The sequence below is a fragment of the Rhinatrema bivittatum genome, chromosome 7, assembly GCF_901001135.1.
Source record: "Rhinatrema bivittatum chromosome 7, aRhiBiv1.1, whole genome shotgun sequence".
Taxonomy (NCBI): Eukaryota; Metazoa; Chordata; class Amphibia; order Gymnophiona; family Rhinatrematidae; genus Rhinatrema; species Rhinatrema bivittatum.
Window position 1 is genome coordinate 215325523 of NC_042621.1, and position 21379 is coordinate 215346901.

Sequence of the window (21379 nt, forward strand, 5' to 3'; positions counted from 1 at the left end):
CCAATCTTCACTGATCTATTTTTATAATATAAAGCAATAAGTTCAATTTAAATTTGACAAGCCCTAATCTATTTAAAATGCTCAAACATCTTAAGTCCCTCTTAAACATTTTATACCATTATTTACACGTTTCTTCTAGTCACTCTCAAATTCAAAACCACCTCACTCTCCTTTTTTAGTTTCTCTGAACACACGGTATCTTCAATTACATCAAATTTCAGTTTATTTGAGAAAGAAAGTTTAGTAACAGCATCAGGGAGTTTAGATGATTATATTGGGATAAAGAAAAAAAATATTTGGATGGAACTGCATGCGCATTTGTCGGAATATTGCAAAATGAAGAGAATCCCACGGGGTTAAAGGAACCATTACTGTATGCAGATCAAGAAGATTTTGTTCTTAAATGGCATGCAGTATTAAATAAATGCTCATATGACCTAATGGTCTTGATAATAGAGCGAACACAACATGCTTTGGTTACCATGCAAAGTGAATTGGATACCCAATTAAAGTTACTGCATGAGTGTTCACAGAAGGAAGTTATAAACAATTGGAACAGGCACAGGAACAATTGGATAAATTTAAGGGTGAAACAAGAGAAGTAAAAGTGAAAAAATTCATGCAAGATCAGATGGACTACACTAAAGGTTACATCTATCCATGGATGAATAAACAAAATAAAAAGAATGGAGGGGGAAAGATGTTTTCTTCCTCATCAGATTCATCAGATGAGGAAATAGAAACAGTCGAACCAATTAAGAAAAGATCAGTAGCATTTGCTCAACCCTTAGTGAACACTCTAGAAGATAACTCGAGTGGGAACAGTGAATATGGTAATGATGAAAATCAGTATTTTTTAAGATCGCAGAACCGTGGGGAGAGAAGAAATTGGGCACCACAAATGAACACAGGATACCGATACAGGAATTATCGGTATCAAAGACAAAACAGGTGACACAGGGATCAATTTTTAATTTGTCCTCCCGTATTTTACCTCAGGAAGAAGTAAGGGTTTTAAACAAAGGATTAACATTTGTCCCGACGGTGGGTTATGACTCTTTTGATACGAGGGTGGAACTTTATAAATTTTTTCGGAGACTAAAACTAAAGTTTTTTTTTTCCAAATACAGAACAGGAGGGTGAATATGGTGCAAGATTGAAATTTGTTAGACGATCAAGATGGATACTGCTTGATCCTCAAGATCCATTTTTGGTAGTGTTTGAAAAATTGGTTTTGAAGGATTTGTCGAAATTGGAACAATCTAATTTATGGGTTTATAGTAATATAACGGAGGAGGAGAGAAATGCATTACGTAGTTTGCTAGAGGATAGTAATATCATAATAAAACCTGCAGACAAGGGGGGAGCTACGGTTATGAATAGGGAAGCCTATATAGAAGAAGTTAATAGACAGTTGAATGATAGTAATTTTTATTATTCGTTGGATAGGGATCCCACGGAAGGTATCCAGATAGAAATATAAAGTCATTGATAAGAAATTGGGTGATTATTTATATGAAAATTGTCCAGTAAATCCAGTCTTCTATATAGTACCTAAAAGTACATAAAAAATTGCTATCCCTACCATGAAGACCAATTGTCTCTATAATTGGCTCGCTTTTTGAGCCTATATCCAAATACTTGGACCATTTATTACAACCCCCAAGGCAACAAATTAGATCGTATATTAAAGACTCGGCGGATTTTATAAAGATGTTGGATCAATTGGAAGGGATTGAACAAGAGTGGTGGTTAGTAACAGCTGATATCTCCTGTTTATATACAAATATACCCCAAGATTCAGTTATTCAAATTGTACATGAGGTGTTAAGTAAGATTGAAATGGCTGATAGAGAGATTTGTTGGACCAATTGTCAACCATAGTGCTCAAGAAGAATTTTTTTTCAATTTGAGGGGAAACACTTCCATCAGATAAAAGGTATACCGCTGGGATCTTCAATGGCCCCATCGATAGCCTGTTTATATGTGGCAGCCTTTGAAAATGAATTTGTCAGTCCCAATTTTGCGGGGAGATAGCCGTGTGGAGAAGGTTTATAGATGATGTCTTTTTCATATTTACTGGAACAAAGGAAAGGTTAGAGGAATTGAAGGTTTGGATTAACTCTAAGGATGAGAATTTAAAATTTGAATTTAGTATAGATAAAGTGTATACCTTTTTTTAGATATGATGGTATACAAGGTTATGAATAAATTATATACTACAACTTACAGAAAGAATATGGATAGAAATACGACATTGGAATTTTCTAGCTTTCACCCAAGACGATTAAAGGAAAACATTCCTGTTGGCCAGTTTTTGCAGCTTAGGCGATTATGTACGACCACCAGTGAATTTAGAAATAAAGCACAAGAATTGACTGATAGATTTCTAGAGCGAGGATATAAGCGGAATATTATTAAAAAAACGTTTAAACAAGCCTTATACGCGAATAGGGACAACTTATTGGTAACAGGACAAAAGGTCCCTTTAACAAGGATAGTCTGTGCATTACCGTTTTCTCACCTAGTTTCAGATATTAAAGCAATTGTGAACCAACATTGGTCAGTTTTGTGTGATGATAGGGTGTTCTGGGAACCCCCAATCTTTGCATTTTAAATAAACACATTCCATTCTACATCTTGGTTTAATCCAGATTGCTCCATCGTCCCCCAACGGAAAATGTATCGCTATTCCTTTTGCGTCAAAATCTTAGAAATATTTCCCTCTCTTTTTAATATAATCTGGTTCAATATGCAAAATCACAAATCTTGTACCTTATGTTCTTTTTCCTGCCAATGATAAACTAATGGGGTATTTTCTCTTTTTGTCCGGATATTGCTTAAATGCTCAATTATCCTTACTTTAATGCTTCTCTTAGTTTGACCAATATAATACAATCCGCAAGGGCACATAATTAAATAGATTACTTGTGAAGATTTACAATCAAACCTTTTAGGCAAATATGTTTCACCCATCGATGGAATCTGTACCGATCGTGTTTCCTGTACATGCGGGCACACCACACAGCCTCCACACTTGTATTGACCAATCAGAACAGATTGGTCAATACAAGTGTGGAGGCTGTGTGGTGTGCCCGCATGTACAGGAAACACGATCGGTACAGATTCCATCGATGGGTGAAACATATTTGCCTAAAAGGTTTGATTGTAAATCTTCACAAGTAATCTATTTAATTATGTGCCCTTGCGGATTGTATTATATTGGTCAAACTAAGAGAAGCATTAAAGTAAGGATAATTGAGCATTTAAGCAATATCCGGACAAAAAGAGAAAATACCCCATTAGTTTATCATTGGCAGGAAAAAGAACATAAGGTACAAGATTTGTGATTTTGCATATTGAACCAGATTATATTAAAAAGAGGGGGAAATATTTCTAAGATTTTGACGCAAAAGGAATAGCGATACATTTTCCGTTGGGGGACGATGGAGCAATCTGGATTAAACCAAGATGTAGAATGGAATGTGTTTATTTAAAATGCAAACATATAGAAACATAGAAATGACGGCAGAAGACCAAACGGCCCATCCAGTCTGCCCAGCAAGCTACGCACTTTATCCATTTTTTTATTTCCCTTTTTCTCTCTCCCACCTGTTACTATTGGCTTCTAGTACCCTCCAGCCCTAATTCCCCTCCACCCCACGACCAATGTAGAGAGCAGCACCGTATCTGCATCCAAGTGAACATCCAGCTCAATTAGGGGTAGCAACCGCTGTAACAAGCAGGCCACACCCCTGCCCCATACTCTTACCCACCCCTGTTTTATTTTGTTTTGTTTTTTTTTTTGGAGATGGCAGCCCTCCAACCTTCCGCTCCGTGAAGGTGGAACACCAACCACTGGCATCCCGCTCCGTGAATGCCTCTGTGGCTACTGCTGCTCCGTGCAGTGTTTTGCTGCCTCCTCTTTATTCACGCCCTCTAGACTTGATGGATCCACAGTATTTATCCCACGCCCCTTTGAAGTCCTTCACAAATTAGTTTACTTAATTAACTTATTTAATATACTTGGGACTAGGAAGGGAATGTGATGGTATTTTCAGGTGTGGAACACGTAAAGGACGTACATGACGTGAACGTATAGAGGCGTTTAAAAAGGGTAGGCTATATGGTGAATGCGCAGCTGCGGCGTCTTGGATGGAAAAGGTAGACTGGTTTGATAACGTGTGGAGTAAGGCGAAGAAGGTCAGTATTTGAGATTTTGGTTTGATTAAATAGTATAAAGGTCTGCTAATATGTTGAAGGTAAAATACATGATTAAAATTTTCCTTAGAATAGTATGGTGGCTTTATGAAGAAACTGTAACAGGAGAATGAAAATGTTTGTCAGAACTGTTTGTGGTAAAGAAATGAAGGTGAGTGAGGTGCTTTTGAATTTGAGAGTGACTAGAAGAAACGTGTAATTAATGGTATAAAATGTTTGAGGGTCTTAAGATGTTTGAGTATTTTAAATAGATTAGGGCTTGTCAAATTTAAATTGGAATTATTGCTTTATATTATAAAAATAGATTAGTGAAGATTGGAAGCACAATTGAATTTGGAAGCACAATTGAATAATAAGATCAGAGGTGCAATTGAATATTCCCTATATGAATAAGAAGTGATTAGTGATATATATTCATTGGATGTTCCCTATGTGATGGAATAATAGAGTGGTGATAAAGCTGATCCCCTGAGGAAACAGTCGGGAGAATTGGGAGAAATTTCTCTGAAGAATAGGTTAATAAAAGAATAGAAGATTAGAAGAAATTGAATATTGGAAGGGAACACATTGTGGAATTGTGAAACATTGGGATGATGAGAAAGGGAACATTTTAGTTGTGTCATATATATATAAAGGGCATTATAAAAGAAAGTAAATTGCAAATGAAATTGGGGGGAATAAAAAATATTGTTTAAACGTATTTAACAAATACTGTGTTAATAGCAAGTTTTAACATGTATTTAATATGTATTGTCTTTATGGATGAATGTGTGGTGTGAATGGTTGCATAATATATGATAGAGATGTGAATTGGAACCTTAATCGGTTCGGATTCCGGTTCCGATTCACAGCGTGGTTTTTTTTTTCGTCCAGCCCGATCGCGGTTTTGTTTATCAGCTGCACCTGAGCCGATAAACAAAAAACCTACCCGACCCTTTAAAACTAACCCCTTAGCTTCCCCCCCCCCCAAAAAAAAACATTTTACAGGTACCTGGTGGTCCAGTGGGGGTCCCGGGAGCGATCTCCCGCTCTCGGGCCGTCGGCTGCCACTAATAAAAATGGCGCCAATGGCCTTTGCCCTTACCATGTGACAGGGTATCCTTGCCATTGGCCGGCCCCTGTCACATGGAGGGAGCACTGGATGGCCGGCACCATCTTTAAAAATGGCACGGGCCATCCGGTGCTCCTACCATGTGACAGGGGCCGGCCAATGGCACAGATACCCTGTCACATGGTAAGGGCAAAGGGCCATCGGCGCCATTTTGATTAGTGGCAGCCGATGGAGCGGGAGATCACTCCTGGGACCCCCACTGGACCACCAGGTACCCGTAAAAAGTTTTTGGGGGGGTCGGGAGGGTGGAGGAAGCTAAGGGATTAGTTTTAAAGAGTTGGGGTGGATTTAGGGGTTATTTTTGTGTGCCGTTTTTTCCACCTTCCCCCAAAACGATAAGAGAACCACCACAAACAATATCATGGGGTTTTCCTATCGTTTTGGGGAGCCCCCGATTTCTTACGATTTTGAAAATATCGTACGATATTTTCAATCGTCCGAAGCCCAATTCACATCCCTAATATATGATATGTTATGTTTGTCTTTTAACAAGTGATTTGTAATAAAGAATTAAATTTGTTTAATTACAACAATGGGTACATGCCCAATAGGGGCCAGTCAAAGTTCTGAAAACTTTGACAAAAGTGTTCCGTGATTGGGCTCCTTCCTGTGATGTCACCCATATGTGAGGACTAACATCCTGCTGTCCTGTGAACACCTGTTACAGGTAAGCAACATTTGCTTTTTTCATCTTTGATGTAAGCTAGAAAAAGGAAAGAGGTCTATTCCAGTTGGAATAGTATACTTTTATAATTTATTTATTTATTTATTATAACTTTTTTTTATACTGAAGTTCAGGTAACAGAATTACTTATCACTCCATAATCTGTATGGTTTGTCATTTTACTGAAATATTTTCAATACATCTAATATTCTCTTGCATCTGTTTTCATAGTGATTTCTTAATTTTATGTAGAAATTAAATTGGCTTTGTATGAATTCTTGCATTTTGAATTCTGAAGGGCTCCATTTTTATATTAAAGCAGCAACATATTAAAAATTCACGTACTGTAATTTAACATACGATATTTTAAGGCATAATAGTTCTCTTTTTTTTTTTTTGTGATAACACTGAGCATGTTGTATAATAGGGAATATATTGCTTCTAGAATTTATGTAGTTATGTTTTGTGAATTTTGAATTATTTGCTTATTAGTAGCACAGCTACAAGAGAGCTGTGTTAGCCATTTAAGTGAAATACAAAACATGTGAAGTCCATGAGATGTTTTTTTCATGTTTGGCATGTGGAAACATTTTGTGGAGGGATGGAGTTGAGGCTGTCAACAAGGAAAGATGTACATCGTTTCTCAGAAGTGAAAGGGTTACTCATAGGTTTGTCCCTGCCATTTGAAAAAATGTTTCTATAATGAGAATATCCTCTAAATATGTTGTGTATGTTGTCAGTATTCTTCAGCTGATGTTGAACCGCAACAGGAAGGATTAGTAAACTCAACATTTTTATTTATTTATTTATTTATTTTAATTTGTGTGTCCATGTTTTTCCTTGACTTTAATGTTCAGATATTTATCCAAACATAATTGCCATGGGATTTCCAGCAGAAAGACTTGAAGGTGTATACAGGAACAACATTGATGATGTAGTAAGGTAAGGTAACTTTTATAAGTATTTCATTATATTTTTCTACATTTTCACTGTTCTGTAAGATTAGTAAAAACATTAGTCTGCTTTATAAAATGCTTTAAGGTATTTCAGGAAAATTGACCTAATGGTTAAAGCAATGGACTGCAAACCAGGGTTCAAATTCTGCTACTTCCATTGACATTCCTTGTGACCTTAAGCATGTCACTTTATCTCCTATTGCCTCAGGACTCCACTTAGATTGTAAGTTATATGGGGCAGGGACTTAAACTGGGTGTGGAAGGGATTGGGGGTGAAGAGAATGAGCTGGTGGGGAGAAGGCAGAGAAAAATCTGGGGATCTTGATGGGGAAAGAGAGAATTGGAGAAGGTTGTACCTCAGATGGGGTAGAAAGAGAAATCTGAGATGGAGGGTCAAGCCTGGAGGAAGATAGAGAAATCTGGGAGTTGGGGGGAAAAGGGAGCTGAAGGAAGGGTCAAAATAAGGATAGGGTAGCTAGATATGGTGACTGACCCTAGAGGGGAGAGTTGAGCCTAGAGGTTTGAGCCTGGGGGAGGGAAGAGCACTGGGCCTTATGATGGGGGAATTAAGAATTATAAAATGTGCCACGTGGGGTTAGACCAAAGGTACATTGAGTCCAGCATCTTGTCTCTGAGAATGGCCAATCCATGTCATTAGGAATTCTGTACAAAAAAGTTCAATTCTGTTTCTTAGTAATATTTTTTTCTGTTGCATTTTAAATTAATTACTCAGTGATTATATTGTGTTTGGACAAATAAAATATGTAGAGTTTTGAATAATTTTAAAATATTTTGTGCAAAAATTTTAATTTTTTTGTACAATTCCCCCAGGAGTAAGATAACAGTAAAATCTAATCATAGTGATTTAATTCTCTGGAATGGTTTTTGCCTATTCTGCAGTTAGTAATTTTATTTCACTGAGGGTCTTGGCCCTAATATGATGATCCTACATGGGAAAGAAATGTGATGGACTTCATGTCTTCAGCTACAGCAGGATCTTATTTTCAATTGGAATTTACTGTAAATATGAAATTCAAATAAAATGCAAAGCATAGAATTTTCACTGGTAGGTAATGTAGCTGCCCTATTGTAAAGTTTTTCATAATTCAGATAGCAGGCTTCCTTAAATAGTAAACTGATTTTGTGGAACAGCTTCCTGAATCAGGTGACTTCTTGATGGGACAGGCAGGCTTGGTTGAGGGGTGGGAAATAGTTCGAGTGACCTTGAGGAGTGGAGAGGAAAATGGGCTTAGAAGAAAACTACTTCTGATGATTTTTTTTCATTAATACTTCTGTAAATTTTTTTAGTTGTCTGACAAGCAGGTCTGAATTTAGCCATGACATGGGTGACATCATCCAACAGCACCAAATGGACCCACCTCTCTAGCTCAGTAAATGCTGAGTATGCGAGGGAGTTCCACCCATACTGCCTTGTGAGTGAGCCCTTCAGTCTGTTTTTGTCTGAGCCACTGCATGGATGCTTCTCACTCTGACTCTCTCTCTCTTGCTCTTGTTCTCTTTTCTCTCTCCACCAAGAAAAGACCAGAAATTATTGGACCTATTTTGGGGGAAAAAAGCTTTCAGAGCTCAATGCTGAGTGCATAGATTGCAATAAGCCAACTCTTTATGGTGCAATATTTGCAAGACTGCATCAAGAGGATTAAACTCTTTGCAGGGGCCAAATAGACCAGGATCATTTAGGGTTTTCCCAAGCAGTATTGGATGCAGAGGAGTGCAAAAAAACACCTCATATGCTTGGTATATGAGTCCTTTGACACTGCAGCCAGGGGAGTTAGCAGGGACAATTAGGGCTTGAAAAACACAGAAATATGATGGCAGAAATAGACCATATGGCCCATCTAGTTTGCCCATCTGCCCAATAAACAGCTTGGTTGAGAACCAGTGGTATCCAGGAAGATGTCTGTGATAGATTGGTTGATGTCCCATGTACAGGGAATAATTTGTTTGATAGGGAGATCATCTCTCAAAGAACATGGTGCTCTACAGTTTGTCTATAGGGAACTTGAAGCAACCTCCTCGGCCCAGGGTCTATTCTTTTCCTATAGAAGCCATATTTTCAATGACAATCCATTCTGCTTGTATCAGCATTAACAGGAAACCTCCAAAGCTGCCTCAACAGCTTCCATCCAGAAACCATCCAAGAGAAAGGTAGCAAAAAATATTTTACCAATTAAAGCAGGACTTGTTTTGCGATGAGGCTGAAACCCAAATTCCCAGGTCCTCCAGTTGGGGGAAGGATCCAGCTGTTCCTTCAGGAATGGAGAGCGATCACCAGGAATCGCTGATACCCACAGATGTAGAATGTGGCTACCTCTTGCGCTTCTGACCTCCAACATCATAATATCTTCAATTCAGACTCTTTTCATTCAACCCAGTTCTGTTGGGAAGTAGAATTGACCCTTCACAGGGAACACAGGAATGGGACCAAGGGTTCTACTTTCTATTTCCTCATTCCAAAAAAGGAGAGAAAGTTTAGAGAGATTTTAGATTTGCGGAGACTAAACAAATCCCTGGTTTGAGAGAACTCCCTATGCACTATTCTCCCATTCATCCTTCTAGGAGACTGGACGTGCATCCTAGATCTAAATGATGAATATGCACATATCCAATCCATCCATCGCACTGGAAATTTCTCTTCTTTGTGGTAGAGAGCTAGCTTTATCAATACAAAGTGGGTCGTCTTTGGCCTCTTGGCGACTCCAAGGCTATTCACCAAATGCCTGGCTTTGGTAATGGCCCACTTGCGTCAAAGGGGGATCTGTGTCTTTCTATACTTGATGACTGCTTAGAAACAGGTCCTTGCCAGGAGAGTGTTCTCGAATCCCTGGAAGTGACCATTCAACTCTTCTAGTTGCTAGGATTTGTGATTAATTTTGCGAAGTTGAACTGATCCCTATTCCATTTTGCTTACACCAGAAATGAGAGCATCTTCAATGGTGGTTGGACCCAATAGTTCTTGAAATAGGTCTTCCTCTCTAGGACCTCCCTTTCTAGATTTAACCAAGGTAGGGAGTCTAGTCTCTGGTAGAGCTTCATTCCAAATCAACCTCTTGGAACTCAGGGTGATTCAGTGTGCTTTAAAGACATTTTCTCATGTTCTAAAGGGAAAAAGGCTACTAAATAATTTTATGTGTATAAAAGAATTTGTATTCTGCATTTGTCGCATTCAAAATAGCTTAAGATTTATACAAACATAATAAATAAGAACATAGAATAAATCAGACCATCAAACAATCAGTATGAGAAAAGCTGAGCTATGGGAATTCAGTAAATCTATATTTCACCTCTAGCTAGTATTTTATATGCTAAGGAGAATAAGTGAGTTTTAAGTGCTTTCTTGAAGTGCTTTATACAAGGGATGGACCATAGTACATCTGGTAAATTAAGTCATGGGCCTGCAACAGAGAAAGCCATATCTCTGTTAATATTTAAATACGCCAGTTTTTGGTGAAGCTATTCCTAATAACGTTCATGGACCGCAGTGTTCTTTGTAGCTTGTAGAGCCTCAATAATGAGGAGAGTCCAGGTAAGCTGTCAATGTAAAGAATTTTATGAAAGATACTAGCTATTTTATACTGAATGCAATCTTGTATAGGTAATCAGTGGAGTGAACAGAGAGCAGGAGTAAATGTGATTTGTGTAATTTGGCACCGGATAATATTCTGGCTGCAGAGTTTTGTACAGTCTGTAGGGCCTTGACAAACCAAGGTATAATGCTATGCAGTAATCTAAGCCAGAGCTTCTCAACTACTGTGCTACGGCACAATGGTATGCCGCAGCAAGATACCTACTCTGCTGCAGTGGTCTCCCTTCCTCTCTTCTTCTCAATCCACCAGCCAATGTTTACTTGTGATGGAGCTTATCTCACTGCAGCCCGAAGAAAAAATGAGAATGGTGGGGGCCACAGTGGAGCCCATCTCATCACAGTCTGAAGAGAGAAACTGGCCAGTGGGGGCCACAGTGGAGCCCATGTCATTGCAGCCCGAAGGGAAAATGAAATCTGTGGGCAAGGTGAGGGCCGCGGTAGAGACCATCTCACCACGGCCTGAAGAGAAGAGAGGGCCATGTGTGTGCATGAGTGTTAGCCTGTGTGTGTGTGTATATAAGCCTCCAATTTCTTGTTTCCAATCAGACAAGCCAGTAATTTACAGAGTGGGACAATGTAAATATCAAGGTCACCGAAAGTGAAGAGCCCTGTGGAACACAGAAAAAATGGGATACCAATCTGTCCCTGAGTTAACAATCTTTATTTGTTGTGAGCAGTTTGATAGATATGATATGTAAACCAGCTGAGAACTGTAGAGGAGTTGCCAATGGATCGCAGTCTAGAAATCAGGATAATGTGGTCCAAGGTGTCAAAGGACAGTTATGTCTAGTAAGACTAGGACATAGTTAATTTACATTCATGTCAAAACCTCTAATAATTGTATCAAGGTTAGAAAGTAATAACGTTTCAGAACTTTGAGTTTCTGTATCCAAACTGACATTGGTCGAGAGTTTGTCTCTCATCAAAGAAGTTATTTAGTTGGTCAAATCAGCTGCTTCAGTGATTTTTGTCAGAAATGGTAGAAAAGAAATTAGATGGTAGTTTGCTTTTGCTTTTTTCAGTACTGGCTTTTTAAAAAAAATATTAATTGATGCTTGTTTTAGTAATGCTGGATCTATGCCAGTACTCAGGGAAAGGTTACTGATTTTAGCCAACATTGAGCTGATCTCATTTTTAATCAGTTTCAAGATGGCTGTAGGGTATGAATTTAGAAGTAAAGACAACTTATTCATTTTGGAGATGATGCAAGAATTTGATAGACTAGAGACAGTATAATTTACTTGCAATCAAAGAAAAACTATTGCATGTTGCACAGATTTTATTGGGGGAAAATGCAGCTAATTGCTTGATATAGGGTTTGGATCAAAACTTTGGTGATTTTTTTGACTGGATAATGCTTTTACAACTAAGAATAATTCTGTAAATTTTGTGCTTACAGCATGCATTTTTGTGGCATAACATTTTTTTGGCCAAGTTGATGTTATCTCTGTATATGGATAATTATGTCAAATAGGCTGATTTTGTTATTTCTGATGGCTGTTTTCTCCATTTACACTCATTGTTCCTAAGCTTATGTTTTAAAGCTTTTAATTCTTGGTTATGTCATGGGGCATAATTCTTGCACTTTGGATAAATTGACTTAACAGGGGCTATTTCATGTAGAATGGATAAAAGCATTTTAACTAAGAGGAAACAGCTTGTTCAACATTGATCATTGAAAAGTTATCAATAATAGGTATCAGTAGCTCCTTGAATTTGTCAATGTCAAAGTGGCCTCTTTTCTTATTGGAGTGAGTCTTTATTTTATTATAAACCATCTTGGGTTTCAAATTACAGCTACATGTAAAAAGAGCATGATTGGAATAAGGTATCTGTAATGATTGAAGTAGAGATGGAGATTGTGCTAATATGTTTGAGTTCATGAAAAAAGGTCTTTATGTATGGCCTTGCATATGAGTTGGAAATTTGACAAACTGTTCTTAACTTAGACTGAACATGGTGTCAGTAAAGAAATCTCAGCAGCTGGTGGTGGATCTTTGTTAATTTGTACATTAAAATCTTCAAGAACTATAATCGATTGTAAGTCTAGTTTTAATGAGGATAAACACTGTGCAAAAGTAATGCAGGAGAACAATGCACTAAACAGATGTTCACAAGGGAAGAGGCAATAACGAGTCTCGAAGGGGTAAGACTGATCTAGGTGGACATAATTGGTTTAAAAGAACATTGTCTGTGTCTGACAACCATGATTCAGTGACAAGAGGCAGTCAGGGAATTGTTTGCAAAAGATCATGTATGATAGGAATCTTCTTTTTTATCGACTGAATATTAAAATAAAGGGAGGATATGGCTAGTACAAATGATAAAGGTTTCATATTGACCTGTAGTAAGGTCCTTGGACAGTGGTATGTCCTTTATTGATGTTTTGCAGGTAAAGGGTAGTCCATAACAGTTGGTATTAGATTCAAGCCTGTTTTCCTCATTTAGAGGCAAAGAAAGTTTCATAGACATCCTGATAGACAATAAGAACAAGGTAAAGTGTAAATACATTCGTCCAGGTCTGTCTTGCAGGACTGATTGCACTCAGTGTACACAAAGGGTAAACGCCTTTGTGCATATAACAAAAGCTCACACTGCCATGGCATGGGGTGCCTCCGGCATTCTGCAATTCCTCTTGACCCCGGTGTCCTGATGTCACGATGGATGGGGCTTAGCATGCCACTGGGTCAAGAGGTGCTATGGGGATGAAGGAATCGGTGATCCATCAGCATTCCTATGATGAAGCAGGAAGGCAGCTCTGGGGTGGCAAATTGAGCAAGCTTCAGACAGGCAACAGCTTTCTGGGAACTCCAGCGTCCCAAGGAGCATCTTGACCCCGGCACACTCATGTCACAATGGACAATCTCGTCCCCCTCCATCAGTTCCTGACCATTCAGGACTTCCAGGAGGAGCTGGACCGCAGGGTGCAATCGGCAGTGCTCAAAGCGATGCAAGGTGGTGTTACCAGTGCCACTGGCCCCCATACCGGTGCCCGAGCCTCCGCCATCGATGTTGACACCCCTGCTAGAGCGTCTGGAAATCTTAGGTGCCCTACTGATGCAGTCGATACCCCATCGGCCACTAATGCTTTCCACCGGAGCGATCCCAATCCTCAGGTCCTCCGAGGAGGATGAGGCCACCGGGGTCGGGCATCCTCGCTCACAGTTCCTCGAGCTACTGCTGGGCCCTTCTGGCTTGCTGCAGCGATGACTCCCCTCGATGCTAGGGGAGCCATCGGTGCTGCCGGTACCCCTGCGTCCTCCGAAGCCCTCGGAGCCCAGGGTTGATGTCCCTCACAGTCCTGGCCCAAGTGAGGAAGAGGGTCCTTACGACCTTTGGGGTGATGACTCCACAGACTTGTCCTTCAAGTACTCTGACGACTCTCTCTCTGAGCCTTCACCCCTGGAGGAGCGGTACCGTTCACCGCCTGAGGATCTGTTGTTTGCGGGGTTTATCAGGGCTATGGCTGAGGCCATTCCCTTTCAGCTCCTCACGGAGGAGGATCCACATTACAAGATGCTGGAGGTTTTCCAGTTTATTGATGCTTCTAAGGAGATCATGGCAGTTCCGATCCACAATATTTTTAAGGAATTTCTCCTTCACATGTGGGAACACCCTATCTCCATTTCCCCAGTTAACAGAAAGGCCAATGCCAACTCTTTGGTACAACAGGCCATACAGTTGGAGAAGACGCAGCTCCCCCACCAGTCGGTGGTAGTGGAGTCCGCCTTAAAAAAGACCCGTGCCTCCGCTCCTCCGGGACGTGAGCATAGGGAACTCTACGCCATAGGGAGGATACTTCCAAGGCACCATGCTGGTCGCCCGCATTGCGGCTTACCAACTTTACATAACTCAATACAACCGCAATCTCTGGAAGCGAGTCCAGGATTTTGCGGAGGGCCTACCCCAGCAGCATCAAGAAGCACTTGCAGCTATTGCCTCGCTTGGTTTGGAAGCAGGAAAACATGAGGTGGGTTCCACCTACAATGTTTTTGAGACTGCAGTCCAGGATAAGCTCGCCGATCTCCCCTGTACAGGTGAGAATCTGTTCGGGAACAAGTTCCGGGATGAGATGGCAGAGCTGAAGGACCATCATGGTACCCTCCAGCAGTTATCCACTAGTCTCTAAGAAGGGCCATCCTCAGCCAGGAAATTCTTCAAACAAGGCTCTCTTAAGCCCCTCTACCAGCAGAGGAAGTATTAGCCTCCTGGCGATCGAACTCTCACACCCCGGATCAGTTCCAGGGGTCGCCACCCCAGCAAGCCCAGGCCATGGGTTTTTGACTAGCGGTGAGGGAACTTAAGTCAGCTGGCAACCCCCTTGGCACCCAATCCCCCAGTCAGCAGCAGGCTCCTCAGCTTCCCCCGACGTTGGGAAGGGAGGAAGGGATCATGTCGACTGCTGGGTCCTCTCCATCGTCTGCCATGGGGGTACCATTTGTGCTTCGGCTGGCTCTGAGACCTCCCCCCCCCCCCCCCCCAAATGTCCATCATAGGATTAATCCGCCCATTTGGTCGCTCTTCAAAATTAACTCTCCGCCCTCCTCGCAGTGGGAGCATTGGAACTGGTACTGCACAAACAGCAGGGCCAAGGGTTCTATTTGATGTATTTCATCATCCTGAAAAGGAATGGCACCTTGTGCCCTATTCTCGACCTCAAGGCACTGAACAAATTTCTCTTAAAAGAAAAATTCAAGAGGGTCTCTCTGGGCACGCTGATCCCACACCCCCCCCCCCCCTCCGAAGAGGAGATTGGCTTTGCTTCCTCGACCTGAAGGTGGCATATGCACACATTGCGATTGTCCCCAACCACAGGAAGTACCTCCGCTTCCTGGTGGGGAATGCACATTTTCAATACAGAGTGCTGCCCTTTGGGCTGGCATCAGGCCCCCCCCCCCCCCCCCGAGTCTTTACCAATGCTTGGCGGTGGCTGCCTACCTCAGGCGTCACTCTGTTCATGGGTTTCCATGGACGACTGGCTAGTCAGGATCGACTCCCGCTCCAGTGCCTTGCAAGCTCTGGCCCTGACGGTTCAGCACCTGCAGACGGTGGGGTTCGTTATCAGCTTCCCCAAGTCACACCTCTGTCCGTCCTTACAGCTAGACTTCATAGGCGCCCGGTTGGACGCAGCACAAGTGAAAGCTTTCCTGCCCAGGGACTGGGCGATTGCCCTTGCCCCGCACCCTCGCAACAGCAGAAGGGTGCCAGCCCGTCTCCTGGGCCACATGGCGGCCTCCGTCCACGTGACTCCCTTAGCCCGCATCCGCATGAGGAGCCCTCGGTGGGCTTTGCGGTCCCAGTGGTGGCAGGCATCTCGGGTACCTCTCAAGCTATCCCTTGGCCTGATGGGAAGCCCTCTCCAATTTAGAACGCGGCCTTCACTTCCAGCCTATGCCTCCCCAAGTGACCCTCTCTACCGATGCTTCTCCTCAGGGGTGGGGAGCCCACACGAACAGCCTACACACTCAAGGCCTTTGGACCGCTGCGGAAGCACGTTGTCAGATAAACTTTCTAGACCTTCGGACGATATGATATGCCATGTGGGCATTCCGGGATCAGTTGTTGTCCAAAGCAGTTCTGATCCAGTGGGACAACCAGGTTGCGATGTGGTACATCAACAAGCAGGGGGGCACGGGCTCGTTCCTCTTCTGCCAAGAGGCAGTACAGGTTTGGAACTGGGTCCTCTCCCAAGGCATGTATCTACAGGCAACCTATCTGCCAGGTCTCCTCAACATGCTCGCGGACCATCTCAGCTAGTCCTTCCATCTGCATGAGTGGTCCCTCAACCAGATGGTATCGGCCAGCCTCTTCCGCCGCTGGGGTACGCCGGATGTGGACCTGTTTGCGTCCCCTCTCAACCACAAGGTGAATAGATTCTGCCTGCGATGCCTTCTCCCTTCACTGGGGACAGGGCCCCCTGTATGCGTATCCGCCTCTCCTGCTTCTCTCGAAGGTGCTGTTGAAGCTTCAGGAGGACAAGGGGGGACCATGATTCTTGTAGCTCCCTTTTGGACCCGGCAGGTTTGGTTCCTGCTCCTTCAGGACCAGTTGGTGCCTGCGCCCATGCCGTTAGGCATGCGCCCGACCTCATATTGCAGAACTAGGGCACTCTGCGACACCCGAACCTCTGGACACTAGCCCTCACGGCTTGGATGTTGAGTGCATGATCCTCCTAAATTCTTGCCCAAGGTGGTGACTGATTTCCACGTTATTCAGTAAATCTTTCTACCCACTTTCTTTCTGAGGCCACATTCCCACCCAGGGGAACGTGCTCGCCATACCCTGGACAGTAATCAGGTGCTAGCCTTTTACCTAGACCGCACAGCGAGCCATAGACAGTCCACCCAGCTCTTCGTGTCATTTGACCCCCAACTGGCTGGGTGCAGCAATGGGTAAGCAAACACTATCAAACTGGTTGGCGGATTGTATTGCCTTCTGCTACACGCAGGCAGGCCTCCAATTGGCTGACATTTTGCCAGGCTGCGACCTGGAGTTCTCGCCACACGTTTGCAGCTCACTACTGCCTAGACAGGGATAGCCATCAGGACAAGTGCCTTTGGTCAGTCCGTCCTGCGCATCCTGTTCCAGACTTGAACCCAACTCTCTTCATTCGTGCTCCTTGTGGGACTAGACCGCCTCCTGTTTTCCCACAGTCCGCAGTTGTGTTGTGCCTGTTGGTACTTTGTTCGGCCGCTGTTGGTCTCGCTGATTGAAAGGGGCAGTCTGGAGCTCTGTACTCGCCCACGTGAGGATTACTATCCTACTTGTCTAGGAGAAAGCGCAGTTACTTACCTGTAACAGGTGTTCATAGGACAACAGGTTGTTAGTCCTCAGGAATCCTGCCCGCCTCCCCACAATATTGGGTTCACCTTTGGTTTGTTTTATTTTTTCGCTCATTTCTTTTGCTATATTACGAGACTGAAGGGGGACCTTGCATGGACGCAGGCTGGGCATGCTGAATCTGCTGGCTAAAGCAGATTCAGCATCATCCGATGGAGCCCGTGCTGGGCTCCATCGGATGATGTCACCCACATGTGAGGACTAACTTCCTGCTGTCCTAGGAGAACGCCTGTTACAGATAAGCTACTGCGCTATCAGTTTACTTATAAAATACAGTAAATTAGTATGCATTTATAAAAATACATGGGAGAGCTATGATCACATAAGCTATAAGGTCAATTTGCTTGTCAATGTGCATTTATAAAACTGCATGGGAAAGCAATGACCACAAAATGTACGAGCTATCAATTAATAAACACAGTGATTCTGGAAGTTGATTTAAGACAATAGGTCCCGCCACTGAGAAGTTCAGATTTTCACTTCAGAAAGAAGATGGAACCTCTAATAAACCTTTATTAACTGATCTTGAGGCTCTTGAAGGTTTATAAAAGCAAAAAATTTAATTCCTTCAGACAGGAGTCATTGAATAGAGTAATTTGTGGATTAAACTCTGAAGACCTCTCAAGTAAGAATCATGGTGACATCAGCGACTCATTTCAGGACCACTTATATGGAAAACATCTACAAAGCTGCTACCTGATCATCTGTTCATACTTCTGTTCCACTGCTGTCTGGATAGCATGTCCACGGAGACAGTAACTTCAGGCACGAAATTCTCCAGCAGTTCTGTAAATTGGCAGATGATATTTCCTTAATTTTAAAGTACTTTGGTTTGAATTCAGCTATATAGGACATTGGTGTGTCTTGAAGTACCCCTGATGTAGATCTTCTTTTTGAAACATGGACCATGTCAGGTTGAACATTGATGCTTTCTTGAGGTTTTTATCATTTGAGGAGTTTCAATTTGGACATTGATTCCTATTACTGCTTATCTTCATAAAGAGCTTTATCTGATAGAGAGGACATAATGCCATTGATTCCACATGAAAACGTATTTAACTCCTATTTGATAAAGGTTTTTTTGGGGTTTGTTTTTTTTTTACAAGAAATACTGTTGAAGCCACATTAGAGTATGATTTTTATCTGCTAAAATAACTCCCAAAAAAGGTCTTGACATGGGGAGCTATGATTAAATGGATAGTTGCTTCACATTAGTACAGTGTCAAGCTGATGTCTGACACTTTCCTATTTGATGCATTCACCTTTATTATTTGGTTGTTGATTGTTTAAATTGTTTATACCACACTATTTTTGCCAATTTATTCAGCAGCAGGTTTTCTGAACTCATTTAAAGTAAATATATGGCTAGTACAAAATAGAATTCAGCGTGAAAATATGTGATATTTAGGAATTACAAGCACACTTGTATTCTATGGTTTCTTTTGGCTATAACTGTAGATTGTGTTTTGAAAGGGAATTATGTCCATCTAGAATATATATTAAATATAATTTAAGATATGCCATACTGGGTCAGACCAAGAGTCCATCAAGCCCAGTATCCTGTTTCCAGCAATGGCCAATCCTAGTCACAAGTACCTGGCAAGTACCCAAACAATAAATATATCTCAAGCTACTATTGCTTATTAATTAATAGCAATTTATGGATTTTTCCTTTAGTAACTTATCCAAATCTATTTTAAACCCAGTTACACTAACTGCTGTAACCATATCCTCTGGCAAAGCATTCCAGAGCTTAACTTTCTCCTAGGACAAGCAGGATGGTAGTCCTCACATGTGGGTGATATCATCTGATGGAGCCTAGCATAGAAAACTTAAGTCAAAGTTTCTAAAAACTTTGACTGGTACACTGAGCATGCCCAGCATGCCACTATCCACGTGTCCACCTCCACCTCCGCAAAGCTCGTGCTCATTTTTTCTCGGGAAACTTAAGTGAGTTTTTTCATTTTTTTTTTCCCTGCGCTGGGTCTCTCTCCAGTTCCCACTTCTTTCTCTGTCGGTGGAGTATTTTTTTTCATGCTTCTCCCGTATCTGCCTATCATCATGCCTTTTGTGGTACCCGGTGAGCGTCATGGCAGCCTCTGGCTTCCGTTGGTGCCCCTGGTGACCCCGGACTATGTCCCTGATGGATCCACACGAAGTGTGCATCCTGTGCCTGGGGGCATTGCACCTTGTTCGGGGCTGCAAATGGTGCACTCAAGTGACCCCAAAAGGCCGTTGGGAAGGGTTGGACAAGATGGAGATGGTTTTTGTTTTGGAAAAATTCAAACCTTCCACTTAGGCATTGATATTATCAACACCTAAGGACCGAGGGGACCCGTTCGTCCTTGATGACCACTCCTCCCTCGAGGCTTGGCGGAAGGGAGGGGAGAAGGCTCCAGGAATCGCCCAGTCTGTCTCCTCCAGGTCATGGACTTCAGGATAGTCTTCCTGTGCACCGGGGAAGGACCGGACTGAGCACTGTGGGAGGTCTCGAAAGTACCATCATCTGGCCCGTCCACACGCAGTACAGGGCTCGGGCTGGCTACAGCGCTTGTCGCCTTGCCCCCAAGTGGCCATGGCAAGAGGAGGCACGATCCTCCCTCTATGCCTGTGGCCCGAGGCCATCCACACTGGTCCCGGTGCTGGATGGCGATACTCCTCGGGGCTCCAAAGAGGACTTAGCCTCCTCCCTTCCCTCTCAGCCTGCCCTTTCATCGGAGGCTTTTGAGGCAGAGTTGAAATGTTGGGTGCGCCTGGTGTTAGAACGTGCTTTGCACGCCAGGGAGCCGGTGCTCCCGCCACCTAGGCTTGCACCTTCCCCGATGCCGTTGCCATCACAGATACCCTGAGGCCAGTGCCTGCGCCATGCTGCCTATGGTACCAGGGTTGGAACATTTGTTGGATTGCCTTGAAGTCCTCCTCGGTGTCCTCCCAACCCAGTTATTGCCAGTGCCACGCGATTCCTCTGTGGGCCATTGGGCACTGAAACGCAAGGCGTCTGACCTTGTTCTCCTGAGGGATTCCTCCGAGGAAGAGGGCTCGTCGATGCCCTCTGCTCCATGGGGCCCCCTTGTTCCCTGACCGGCTCTACCGACACCAGGGCCCAGGCCTTCTGGTCCCTCGGTACCCCTGCCTAGGGATGTGCCCAGTGCTCCCTGGCCATCATCTCTGGGCAGCCGAGTTGAGCCTGAGGACCCGTACGAACTCTGGGGGGAGGACACCTCTTATTCTTTATCGGTTTCTTCTGATCTTCCTTCAGATCCTTCCCCCTTGGAGGAGTGCCACTGGAGGACTTGACATTCGCGGGGTTCGTCTGGACGATGGCTGAAGCCATTCCCTTTCAGCTTATGACTGAGCAAGGTGCCTGCCATATGATGCTGGAGATCCTCCAGTTCATGGACCCCTGAAGGAGGTGTAGCGGTGCCTGTTCATGAGATCTTCAGGGAGCTGCTTCTTCAGCTCTGGGAGCACCCCCTCTCTGTAGCCCCGGTGAAATGGAAGGCTGATAGGGTGTACCTTTTACAGCAGACCGTGGGGCGTGAGAGTGCCAATTTCCCCACCAATTGGTGGTAGTTGAATCTGTGCTGAAAAAGGCAAAGTGATTGAAAGACCATGCCTTTGCTTCTCCTGGTAAGGACAACAGAGCATGGGATGCTATGGGTAGGAGAGTGTTTCAGGGCTCCATGTTGGTGGCCCGTATTGCCTCCTACCTTTTGTATATGACCCAATATAGTCACAGTCTCTGAAAACAAGTCCAGGAAGTTGCGGATGGCCTGGCGCAGCAGCCTCAGTAGGCTTGTCCAGCAGGGCCTGGAGTGTGGGAAGCACAAGGTATGTGCTACCTATGACGTATTTGAGACAGCGGGTCGAGTTGCAGAGGCAGGCATTTTGGTGCGCGTCTTGCCTGCTTCGTGCCTCAGATCTTCATCCAGAGGTGCAGGACTGGCTAGCTCACTTGGCTTGCACAGACGATAACCTGT

The 21379-nt window shown here is 43.2% G+C and overlaps 1 protein-coding gene across 1 annotated transcript in view; it reads left to right on the forward strand.

The window, feature by feature from the left end:
* The window catches only part of PTEN (phosphatase and tensin homolog), a 251174-nt gene that overhangs the window by 101868 nt on the left and 127927 nt on the right, over positions 1–21379 (forward strand). The window contains exon 2 of the mRNA XM_029609813.1: positions 6854–6938. Coding sequence (XP_029465673.1) covers positions 6854–6938 — 85 coding nt within the window. The remainder of the gene's footprint in view (positions 1–6853; positions 6939–21379) is intronic.